The following is a 12,960-nucleotide window of genomic DNA, read 5'->3' on the forward strand; positions in this document are numbered from 1 at the left end:
AAGTGTATGGTGTCACATTTTGTAAAGAGAATGTGATGACTCCTACAATATTATTTCAGTGGTACAGGATGGCGCATGAAAAATCGGCCCCGAGTACTAGACTGCTCATTGTCGTTTACCAGCCGTCATCTATTGTTTCAAAGTTGTTTGTATTAGCTTGTTATTTCTTCACTGCCTAATTATTACATGTTTATCTCTTCTGCTCATAGCAGTCAACAAATCGCGCGTAATTGGCGAGCAGTCTGTACTAGGGGTCGGTTTTTCGTGTGCCACCTTATATTATTTCAGTGCGATCAACCACATAACACCACAGTTGGCTAAGTGAGATGTTTTACAGAATCATGAAAATTACAAGTGTGTGAGAATTCTGTTATGAATAAAAATTCTATACTCCAGATGGGAGGCAAGTGCCCCCTCCTAGCGCCTTCCACCCTTCAGTCACCTATGCTACTAATTTTCAATTTTTCATAAGAACCATATACCAAGCACGATGAACAGTGAGCAAGTAAAAATGAATGGTTCACAAAAAAGAACGATCTCCAGTGAACTAGTTCCCAAGGGTGAATGACTTTGCCCATCTTTAGCCCCTTGTGGTACATAACCTGCAGAGACTTGTCACCAGTTGTCTACATCTCATAGTCTTCTAGCTACTTTCATTCTTTGCAGCTTTCTTTTCCCCGCTCCATTGCAGGACCTTCAGATATGTTTACATTGTATACGCTTAACAGCTCTTTGTCGTGAATACTCTTTTTCCCTAGTGTTGAATTCTAGGAGCTACTTACATAATAAGTGTTTCTGAAGAGAGATATTGCATAGCTTGGTGAAGTTGTCATATTCATTCAGTTTCTGTTGCAATCCACTTTTGTCACTGCATATTGCGTCTTTGACATTTTTACAGACATGTACCAAATGTGGTGAGGGAGGTGCAAGCTTGGGTTGTGTACGTAGAGGCTGTGACCTGAGGGCTCATTATGGCTGTGCTCAGGACATGAGTTGGTTATTGGAAGAGGAAAATTACGTTGCCAAGTGCACACAGCACAAGGTGAGTCATAAAATCTTCATTATCTTTTTTAAATGTGGTACAGTACTTCATAAAAGTTTTTAGGAGAAACATCTTTTAGTGATAAGTTGGTGCCAAAAACTATAGTACTAGTGCATTTGGTGAATGGTTGTAGGTCTTATATCTTTGGGAAGTGGTGTTATTGAACTTCAACTATATCCCTGTACTGTCATTTTTAGTTGTCTTAGAGTCAAAATTTTGTTCTGGAATGCATGAGGAATTCTATAGTTAATACAAATTAAAGGCATACTCAGGTGAAGCCTGTTTGTGGGTTTGTCTCTCATCACATGTATTAAACAGTGCTTACCACTGCACACAATAAAATATGTATTTCAGCTGTGAAATTGCACTGTTTGATATCACTGTTTCACAGTTACCAGACAGTTTACTTTGACTGACTTCTCATTTATATTTAATACAGGATTGAGTGTCAAAGATAAAAACTAATGCAGTTCAATTCTGGATTTTCTTTATGAATTACTGAAACAGTAAGAGGTCTGGCAGCCCTGCACTATTTTTTTCTGTTTCAGGAATTAGTAAGCAACTGGTGCTCTTGTGTTGTGGTTCTTTTACTGACCTGTTTAAATACATTTAATATTCTCATGCTGTCTACTCTTATTGCTGCAATAATGCAGTCCATGCTCATTGCGTAGGATTGAATTTGATTGAATTGAAGGTATTCAGGGAGGGGGACAATGTTTTTCAGATCAATTTTTAAGTGTCGAGAAATGAGAGTTATCAACTTATTTTCACTTTTTTGGAAACTAAATTGTGACAGTGTGATCTCTCTCTGAAATTTATATTGTACCATGTGCCGTAGGGTTACAGACAAAGCATAAAAAGCTTTAAGGGGCTCCGGAACGCCCTATACTTGCTATGTTAAAATAACGCTTATAAATTACATCTTTCCTCACAAAGTATTTGAGGTAGGAAGTTGAACTTTTTACAGATTATTTATTGGAATATGGGCTACAACTTGTTGTTGTTGTTGTGGTCTTCAGTCCTGAGACTGGTTTGATGCAGCTCTCCATGCTACTCTATCCTGTGCAAGCTTCTTCATCTCCCAGTACCTACTGCAACCTACATCCTTCTGAATCTGCTTAGTTTATTGATCTCTTGGTCTCCCTCTACGATTTTTACCCTCCACGCTGCCCTCCAATGCTAAATTTGTGATCCCTTGGTGCCTCAAAACATGTCCTACCAACCGATCCCTTCTTCTAGTCAAGTTGTGCCACAAACTTCTCTTCTCCCTAATCCTATTCAATACCTCCTCATTAGTTACGTGATCTACCCACCTTATCTTCAGCATTCTTCTGTAGCACCACATTTCGAAAGCTTCTATTCTCTTCTTGTCCAAACTGGTTATCGTCCATGTTTCACTTCCATACATGGCTACACTCCATACAAATACTTTCAGAAGCGACTTCCTGACACTTAAATCTATACTCGATGTTAACAAATTTCTCTTCTTCAGAAACGATTTCCTTGCCATTGCCAGTCTACATTTTATATCCTCTCTACTTCGACCATCATCAGTTATCTTACTCCCTAAATAGCAAAACTCCTTTACTACTTTAAGTGTCTCATTTCCTAATCTAATCCCCTCAGCATCACCCGATTTAATTTGACTACATTCCATTATCCTTGTTTTGCTTTTGTTGATGTTCATCTTATATCCTCCTTTCACGACACTGTCCATTCCGTTCAACTGCTCTTCCAAGTCCTTTGCTGTCTCTGACAGAATTACAATGTCATCGGCGAACCTCAAAGTTTTTATTTCTTCTCCATGGATTTTAATACCTCCGAATTTTTCTTTTGTTTCCTTTACTGCTTGCTCAATATACAGATTGAATAACATCGGGGAGAGGCTACAACCCTGTCTCACTCCTTTCCCAACCACTGCTTCCCTTTCATGCCCCTCGACTCTTATAACTGCCATCTGGTTTCTGTACAAATTGTAAAGCCTTTCACTCCCTGTATTTTACCCCTGCCACCTTCAGAATTTGAAAGAGAGTATTCCAGTTAACGTTGTCAAAAGCATTTCTCTAAGTCTACAAATGCTAGAAACGTAGGTTTGCCTTTTCTTAATCTTTCTTCTAAGATAAGTCGTAAGGTTAGTATTGCCTCACGTGTTCCAACATTTCTACGGAATCCAAACTGATCTTCCCCGAGGTCCGCTTCTACCAGTTTTTCCATTCGTCTGTAAAGAATTCGCATTAGTATTTTGCAGCTGTGACTTATTAAACTGATAGTTCGGTAATTTTCACATCTGTCAACACCTGCTTTCTTTGGGATTGGAATTATTATTATATTCTTCTTGAAGTCTGTGGGTATTTCGCCTGTCTCATACATCTTGCTCACCAGATGGTAGATTTTTGTCAGGACTGGCTCTCCCAAGGCCATCAGTAGTTCTAATGGAATGTTGTCTACTCCCGGGGCCTTGTTTCGACTCAGGTCTTTCAGTGCTCTGTCAAACTCTTCACGCAGTGTCTTATCTCCCATTTCATCTTCATCTACATCCTCTTCCATTTCCATAATATTGTCCTCAAGTACATCACCCTTGTATAAACCCTCTATATACTCCTTCCACCTTTCTGCCTTCCCTTCTTTGCTTAGAACTGGGTTTCCATCTGAGCTCTTGATATTCATACAAGTGGTTCTCTTCTCTCCAAAGGTCTCTTTAATTTTCCTGTAGGCAGTAACTATCTTACCCCTAGTGAGACAAACCTCTACATCCTTACATTTGTCCTCTAGCCATCCCTGCTTAGCCATTTTGCACTTCCTGTCGATCTCATTTTTGAGACGTTTGTATTCCTTTTTGCCTGCTTCATTTTCTGCATTTTTATATTTTCTCCTTTCATCAATTAAATTCAATATTTCTTCTGTTACCCAAGGATTTCTATTAGCCCTCGTCTTTTTACCTACTTGATCCTCTGCTGCCTTCACTACTTCATCCCTCAGAGCTACCCATTCTTCTTCTACTGTATTTCTTTCCCCCATTCCTGTCGATTGTTCCCTTATGCTCTCCCTGAAACTCTGTACAACCTCTGGTTCTTTCAGTTTATCCAGGTCCCATCTCCTTAAATCCCCGCCTTTTTGCAGTTTCTTCAGTTTCAATCTGCAGTTCATAACCAATAGATTGTGGTCAGAGTCCACATCTGCCCCTGGAAATGTCTTACAATTTAAAACCTGGTTCCTAAATCTCTGTCTTACCATTATGTAATCTATCTGATACCTTTTAGTATCTTCAGGATTCTTCCAGGTGTACAACCTTCTTTCATGATTCTTGAACCAAGTGTTAGCTATGATTAAGTTATGCTCTGTGCAAAATTCTACAAGGCGGCTTCCTCTTTCATTTCTTCCCCCCAATCCATATTCACCTACTATGTTTCCTTCTCTCCCTTTTCCTACTGACGAATTCCAGTCACCCATGACTATTAAATTTTCGTCTCCCTTCACTACCTGCATAATTTCTTTTATTTCATCATACATTTCATCAATTTCTTCATCATCTGCAGAGCTAGTTGGCATATAAACTTGTACTACTGTAGTAGGTGTGGGCTTCGTATCTATCTTGGCCACAATAATGCGTTCACTATGCTGTTTGTAGTAGCTTACCCGCACTCCTATTTTTTTATTCATTATTAAACCTACTCCTGCATTACCCCTATTTGATTTTGTATTTATAACCCTGTAATCACCTGACCAAAAGTCTTGTTCCTCCTGCCACCGAACTTCACTAATTCCCACTATATCTAACTTTAACCTATCCATTTCCCTTTTTAAATTTTCTAACCTATCTGCCCGATTAAGGGATCTGACATTCCACGCTCCGATCCGTAGAATGCCAGTTTTCTTTCTCCTGATAACGACGTCCTCTTGAGTAGTCCCCGCCCGGAGATCCGAATGGGGGACTATTTTACCTCCGGAATATTTTACCCAAGAGGACGCCATCATCATTTAACCATACAGTAAAGCTGCATGTGCTCGGGAGAAATTACGACTGTAGTTTCCCCTTGCTTTCGGCCGTTAGCAGTACCAGCACAGCAAGGCCGTTTTGGTTAATGTTACAAGGCCAGATCAGTCAATCATCCAGACTGTTGCCCCTGCAACTACTGAAAAGGCTGCTGCCCCTCTTCAGGAACCACATGTTTGTCTGGCCTCTCGACAGATACCCCTCCGTTGTGGTTGCACCTACGGTACGGCCATCTGTATCGCTGAGGCACGCAAGCCTCCCCACCAACGGCAAAGTCCATGGTTCATGGGGGGGGGGGGGGCTACAACTTAACACAGGGATTTTACAAAATTTTAGTTTAGTTATTAAAGATGATTTTTTTTTTTTCAATTGTAATGAAAATTCACAACATTTTTTTGCAATTTTTTATTTATATATTCAAAAATATACAGTTCTTTGGAAAAAGGCTGTGTTAAATTATGCAGAAGGTACTGTGTAACATTTACTGAAAGTTTGAAACAAATATGTTTGGAAGATCCTTAGAAAACATGTAATTAGTATGAGAAAATAAAAGTTTTGGGAATCGAGCTACAAAGATGGATTATCTTCATCCTCTGCAAACTCCTCCTCCAGCTTTTTCTTGTTCCTCCTCCTGTTTACTCTTGCTTGTATTTCTAGACAGCCCTGTCTGCAGCCCGAAGGCGTTCCTTGTCTAAAGCAAGCATCGCTCGTTGTTGTGTTCGTAGATTTTGCTACCATTTTCTTCAGTTGCAGTTACTGCAACACTGTTCCAAAAGGTGGTCATGTATGAACACTTATCACATTTCAGTTGTATTTCACTAGCAAGTCCTACGTGCTTTATTATGGAGAGTTCCAGACCAACTTCACTACAATGAATACATCTTACACAGTTTGAAAAAATTCCTTTGAGAACCGACATATCAAATATTTCATTCACATCCGATTCGCCCATAAAACATTCATAGTTGTCTCTCATTGAACCAAGCTTCTTCTGTGAAGTATTTTCTTTTCCACTTTGACTGCTATGGGCAGGTGTACTTGAGAGGTTAGGTTCACTCACTTGGTTATCGTCTTTATTCTTTACAGTAATAACACATACCTTTGGCTTTCCAACATTTCTCCTTTTCTTAAAAGCCTTCAGAGGATTTCTAATAACTTTACTTTTATTCATTATTATACTTCAACAAAACAGAGACTAAAGAAACAGAATTAATTACGAATATTTTCGAGATAACGACAGAGTAAATAAACATGAAACAATCGACAATCACACCAGCGATATATATTGAACCATCACAGGTTAGCCACAACACATACTTTATCTCACATCACTAAAATGTACTTGATGAACACGGACGTTAATAATAACACCATTTGACAGCAGTTTAACAGCGCCACAGTGGGTCACGCCCATGTAGAACACATTTCAAAAAAAATTTAAAAATAGTTGTTGTCTTCGGAATTGAATAAATTATATATCTATTAAAAGGTAATAGTCTGCAGATTCAGAAAACGCAAAAAAGTAAAAATTGAACTTTTCATGATTTTGAGCCTTTCCGGAGCCCCTTAAAAAGATGCAGGCAGAAGCAGAAAGTAAATTAGACTGTTTGATAGTAAAGATAGCTGCTCTTACACGCCATACAAGTGGTAACAAGAAGAAGGTGACATTTAAGCATAACTCAGGAACACTTAGTACAGTTTCAACTAAAGCTGTTACATACATGTTTTACTATTTGTATAAAAATATGCTGTGGGAGTAAGCTTCTCCAATAGCACTAGGCATGGTTGTGTGGATACAGAGGGGTGATATAAAAATGTTCAAAAACAATTTGTTGGTATTTATTTCCTATGTTTAGTTGATTTGGAATACTTGTAAAAGTATTATGTGCAATTTGTCTCTTACTGGTGCTGTTCAGTGTGTCAACAATGTGGCGAGAATGAACACTGTAGCAATCCGCTAATTCTGTCGCTGTGTTTTGGAATCTAAGATAAAGCCACATGGGTGATTACCACAGATAAATATACCCAAGTTTTGTTTTCTGTCTGATGTACACAGATTTTGCATCTCTTAAGTGTATTTTTTTGCTCATTTCCATACTTTGACTGACAAATTGTGTGGAATCCACTTGGAACACATGTATAAGATGTTCATGCAAAACTGAATGTACTGCACACTCACCTGCGGATACCTCTACTTCACACTAAGCCACATGTTACTCTTCAACCATGCTGTACACAGCTTCAGTGTTTTCTAAGTTCAACCAGTTTTGGTCAAATACCACGAAATCACAGAAGGAAACACAACCATGACAAAATACTACAAACCAATTGCAAACTGTCTTTTCTGATGACTGATTATCGAAAGGTGTTAATAGCAATCTGAGGCAAAAATAATAAAACCGGATCCAATTAATATCTTCATTGAAATTTCTCTTTCTGCTCAACACTGTTTTTTTAGGTTTTCACTGTAACAAACTACTTGGGTAATTTCTATGCTGACACTGTTTTAATGACAAACTTCAAAACAGTAGTACTCTCACATCGCAACAGCACCTTCTAGAGACCATTTGTCAAAACTTAAAAAGTGTTCCTTGTATTCAGTATGCAACTGGAGAGAATTTATATCAACCAATGACCCGTTTCCACACCAGCCCCAAAGACGGTACACCCAGAAATCACCTCTAGATGCTCAATAACAGAAAACAAATTACATTCTAGGGGTAAAATACTGCAGAGCCTAAGCAAGGTACATACTCATTGCAGAATTTCACCCGAAACAATGTAGAAGAAACAATTACTGAAACACTGAACAATATAAGGTAAAGAACCATGTAGAAAAAACATTGCATCCCTTTTGAGTTCGTGTGTGTGTGTGTGTGTGTGTGTGTGTGTGTGTGTGTGTGTGTTGCACAAGTGATTTAACCATGCTTAAGAGTACTGGCATGTCTGTTCCACAATGCTGCAGACATGTTTTCTCGTGCCACCTAGTGTTCCTCTTAGTGCTATGTACTTGTTAAAGAGAGGAGATCCATTACTGTTTGATTTCACTATTGGCAAAAACAGCTAACTTCTCGTAACAAATGAGTTAATATGTTAAATATTTAACATTAAACGTGTAAGTAAATATTTGACACTGAACGTGTAAGCAAGGAAAATAAAATATTCACACTCCATGGCCATGTCAAGCCTCTTCTGTCTTGTCATGGCAACCGGAGTGTGTGTAGTGTGTGAATTGCTAAAAAAAAAAGGAGCTAGTGTAAATGCTATTTTCTGTTATGTGTTTCTGTGCGCCACACATCAGTCTGCTATAGGTGAGTGGTTGCCTTTCTCTTATTTTACATGACAAAAAGTTCAGAAATGGTTTGAAATTACATTCAAAGCTTGTGTGAAGTCACTAAGTGCTGCCAATAACTATCACTAAATGAATATAGTCTGGGTATTTTCGCATGGCGCATTATGCTTCTTTCTTCTCCCCACTGCTTTGAGAAGTAGGTGGGTCTTGCCCTAACCCTACAGTGCTTCTTTCCAGAAAGCAAGTGATATGTGTACAAAGTTTTTTTTGAAATGGATTTGGTAGTTAGGAGGAGATGTTGTGCATGCATACATACACCCAATTTATGATACAGGGTGTAACAAAAAGACATGTCCAAACTTTCAGGCAACATCCTTCACACATATAAGAGTAAAATGTGGTACATGGACATGCGTCCAGAAACTTTTTCATACATCAAATGTTGGTTAGAATATAAAGTAAGCTGTAATTCTTAGCTTCACAGTCAGTGTTTATTATTGCAGTTGAACATAGGAAATGTTGACATGTGACTAACTTCTTTGCTCTACTAGCATCAAGCACGTTGCATCGGTTGTTTCAGATTTCATCATGTACTTGGCTTCCAGTATGATGCAGTGGAAGTTACACCCTGCTTATAGAGATGTAAAGATGAATCTGGCCTTAGTGGGAAAGAGCTGTTGATCAACTGTTGTGTTTTGTCCTTGTCTATAAAACAAGGAACAACTTTCAGTGTAACTGTTTCAAATTTATGACATCAAAATTGACTTGACTATTCTGTGATTGTTGAGCAGTGTTAAAGATATCACAGAGCAGAAATTTCACAATGTCTATAAATCTGTCTTTTGTTATTTTACAAAATAACTGAAGTCACAAGTTTTTTGGCCACAAAGTATTTATTTCATTTCCCATGACACAAAAACCGCAATGGGTGTACAAAACTACAATGAATGCATCTAGCTCACAAAGGGAAAGATGCCAGCTATTATTTCCAAGTTACTTATAGGCTTCGGTTCCCGTGCACAGTATTACAGATGGAACTTGCATTCTACTTACAAAAATTCATATGTTCTTTGGGCACAAGTACCTTGGTATAATTATGATTTTGTTCAGTTTGTTACTCCAATCACCATTCTTTCTCCAAACAACAAGAAGATGCATACGGTTTTATCACATTGTGTTCAGTCTGTTCTACCTGTGTGGAGTACAGTACATAAATGTGCAACTGTTCCCTTAGAGATGACGTTCAAAATGTCAACCTCCATGATCAATACAACATGTACAATGACAAACCATCAACTATGTTCACACTGATATACTATGTTGTGTCTGCTGTCACTGCAGGAACAGCTTGGCATAGTGTGGCCACAGCTTCTCCGTTGTATTCAGTGGACCCATTCAAGGTGTCCATGTCAGCCAATATTTTGTCAGTTAACCTATCCATTCTACTGTGTACCAGTGTCAACGTGCAACTGACATTGCTGGGAAAACAAACTCGAGACAGAACTGAGCAGCACTAAATGCAAGGTTGAGGACAAAACGTAAGAGGTCGTTACTTGTTGTCAACAGCGGGTATTGTGAGTGAATAGCAATCAAGACACACACAAAGTGAAATGACGGATGTCGTGTTGGGCAGAGTGCTCTGCGACAGGGTGGTCCACTTGTTTCTTGGCCACAGTTTGTAGGCGGCTATTCATGCGGACAGACAGCTTGTTGGTTGTCATGCCCACATAGAATGCAGCACAGTGGTTGCAGCTTAGCTTGTAGATCACTTGACTGGTTTCACAGGTTGCCCTCTCTTCGATGAGAAAGGTGATGTTTGTCACCAGACTGGTGTAGGAGGTGGTGGTGGTGGTGGTGGTGGTGGTGGTGGTGCAGGTCTTGCATCTAGGTCTAATACTGGGAAATGGGTCATAAGGAAGGGGGATGGGAACAGGGGTTGTGTAGGGATGGACAAGTATATTGTGTAGGTTAGGCGAATGGTGGAATTCCACTGTAAGAGGGGTGGGTGTAAATAGCCTAGATTTACGTCTGAAAAATTAGAAAAAATACACCCAAATATGTGGGAGAAATCACTAGAAGGATGAAACGGATGCAAAATGGGGGAAACAAGATGAAATCTGAGGGAGTTGATGATAGCGAAAGGTACCAATTTTTGCGAGTTTTCGCCTTTCACTATCGTCAACTCCCTCAGATTCCATCTTGTTTCCCCCTTTTGCATCTGTTTCATCCTTCTTGTGACTGCTCCCATGTGTTTTGGGTGTATTTTTCAAACTTTTTTGGACCTAAATTACATTATTTACATAATTTTTTGCATTTCCATCTGCGTCAATAAACAAAAGTTTCCTTACACTAGCCAGAACCCAGTCCCACATACTGTTTGTGCATTGTTGCTTGGCTCATGGAATCCACCCAAATGGCCTTACCATCAAATTACCCCTCTCCGGCTGCCACCCTTCATTCCATAATGGCCTCCATCTGTTCAGATTCTGTCAGACACTAGCCCTCATTAACATAATCCTGCAAAATCATATCAACAGAACCCAAACCTCCTTGCAGTACCTTCTATCCATCTGCAAAATTTTCCTGCTATGCAATACTAAATTCCTGGTACCCATAACACACATTGAAACTCTTGCCCTCCAACAACTAGAGCACCATGCACACCACCACCTCAAAAAAACTCTCCACCCTGCTCACTTCCCAATTCCCACCTAGGAGTGCCACTCCCCACAACCTCTACAACAAACTCCAAACCTCCTCCATGTCCCCTCATAGCTGACAAACCCTGTCTTGCAGGCCTACTACATTTACCCCACCTTCCAAAACTCCCACCAAGACACAGAATCTAGAACCTAAACAGATCTGAAACACAGTCATGAACCTTTCCTCCAGAAGCCCCACAGTAATATCAGTCCTTTCCAAAGGCCTCTCCTTTTGCCCCACTCCCAAATCCAGTCATTCAGGATTTGTTAAAATCCTCCTCTCATTCTCCCGGTCCCTACAGTGTAAACACTTTCTTGCCGCCGACCCTACCAATCGGACTCAAGCAATGACCAATGTTGAACCCTGCCTGACTCAATTCATTCCTCCATCCAACCATAATCCACCCCACTGCCCCCAAATCAACCCCTGTTAACTTTCCAGAATTTCTGAACCTTGAACCTTGTCTCACCATCATTCCCCATTCCCCAAATCCCTCAAAGTACAAACTAACGTTGCATCCGCAGAAAGAAACACGGTGCACCATCTAAATACTGATCCCGGCCTTATAATCCTACCTGCGGACCAAGACTCCACCACTGTTGTTTCAAACTGCAAGGATTTCCTGGCAGAAGGACTCCGTCAGCTGTCAGATACATCCATCTACAAACCTTGCCACAGTGACCCCATTCCAGAAATCCAGCATCTCCAATCACTCCTAAAATCCTTAGGCCCATCCCAGAACCTCTCCATGGAGTCTTTACATTCTTCCAAAAGTTCAAAAAACCCAACCACCCTGGACGCCCCATTGTGGCCAGTTACTCTACCCCCACTGAGAGAATCTCTGCTCTCGTAGACCAACACTTCAGCCTATTACCCGGAACCTATCTTCGTATATAAAAGGTACCAACCATTTCCTCCACTGACTCTCCACAGTTCCTGTCCCTTGACCACACAGTGCCCTCCACGTCACTATTGATGCCACCTCCCATTACACTAACATCCATAATGTTCATGGACTTACCACTATTGAACAATACCTTTCCCAATGCCTGACAGATTTCAAACCAACCACCACCTTCCTAGTCACCATGACCAACTGTATCCTCACCCACAATTACTTCTCCTTGGAAGGCATTACCGATAAGCAAATTAGGAGGTATGAGTATGGGCACCTGCATGGCACCATCCTATGCCAACATATTCATGGACAGACTAGAGGAATCCTTCCTAAACACCCAGAATCATAAAGCCCTCTCTTGCTTCAGATTCATTGGTGACGCGATCTGGATCGAAGGTGAGGACACCCCATCCACATTCCTCCAGAACCTCAACAGCTTCTCCCCCATTTGCTTCACCTGGTCCTACTCAACCCAACAAACCACCTTCCTAGATGTTGATGTCCACCAAGATGGCTACATCAGTACCTCTGTCCATATCAAGCCTACTAATCGCCAGCAATACGTCCACTTCGACAGCTGCCACCCAGTCCATACCAAGAAGTACCTTCCATAATGCCTAGCCACCTGTGGTTGTCGCATCTGCAGTGATTAGCGGTCCCTCTTGAAATATACCTAGGGTCTCACTGAAGCCTTAACAGACTGTAATTATCCTCCCAACCTTGTACAAAAACAAATCTCTTTTGTCTTCATCTTTCCTGTCTCCCACCACCTCCCAAAGTCCCACAGTCCGACCACAGAGGAGCATTCCCCTCGTAACTCAATACCACCTAAGACTGGAGCAATTGAATTACGTTCTCCACCCGGGTTTCGACTTCTTGGTGTGCCCTGAAATGAGAAATGTCCTGCCCACTAACCCCCCCCCCCCCCCCCCCCCCTCCTCCAACAGTGGAATTTTGCCATCCATCAAAACCTACACAATATCATCTTCCATCCCTACACAACTCCTGCTCCCAACCTCTTTGCCTCATGG

At 40.6% G+C, this 12,960-nt stretch overlaps 1 protein-coding gene across 4 annotated transcripts in view; it reads left to right on the forward strand.

Annotated features, from left to right (window-relative positions):
• The window catches only part of LOC126457473 (nascent polypeptide-associated complex subunit alpha, muscle-specific form), a 144,662-nt gene that overhangs the window by 113,040 nt on the left and 18,662 nt on the right, over nucleotides 1-12,960 (forward strand). For all 4 annotated transcript variants that reach the window (XR_007585474.1, XM_050093765.1, XM_050093766.1 and 1 more), the window contains exon 10: nucleotides 899-1,042. Coding sequence is in view for 3 of the 4 variants with exons in the window: in XM_050093765.1 (XP_049949722.1) it covers nucleotides 899-1,042 (144 nt within the window). In the remaining variant the exon portion in view is untranslated. The remainder of the gene's footprint in view (nucleotides 1-898; nucleotides 1,043-12,960) is intronic.

Source organism: Schistocerca serialis, chromosome 2, assembly GCF_023864345.2.
Source record: "Schistocerca serialis cubense isolate TAMUIC-IGC-003099 chromosome 2, iqSchSeri2.2, whole genome shotgun sequence".
Taxonomy (NCBI): Eukaryota; Metazoa; Arthropoda; class Insecta; order Orthoptera; family Acrididae; genus Schistocerca; species Schistocerca serialis.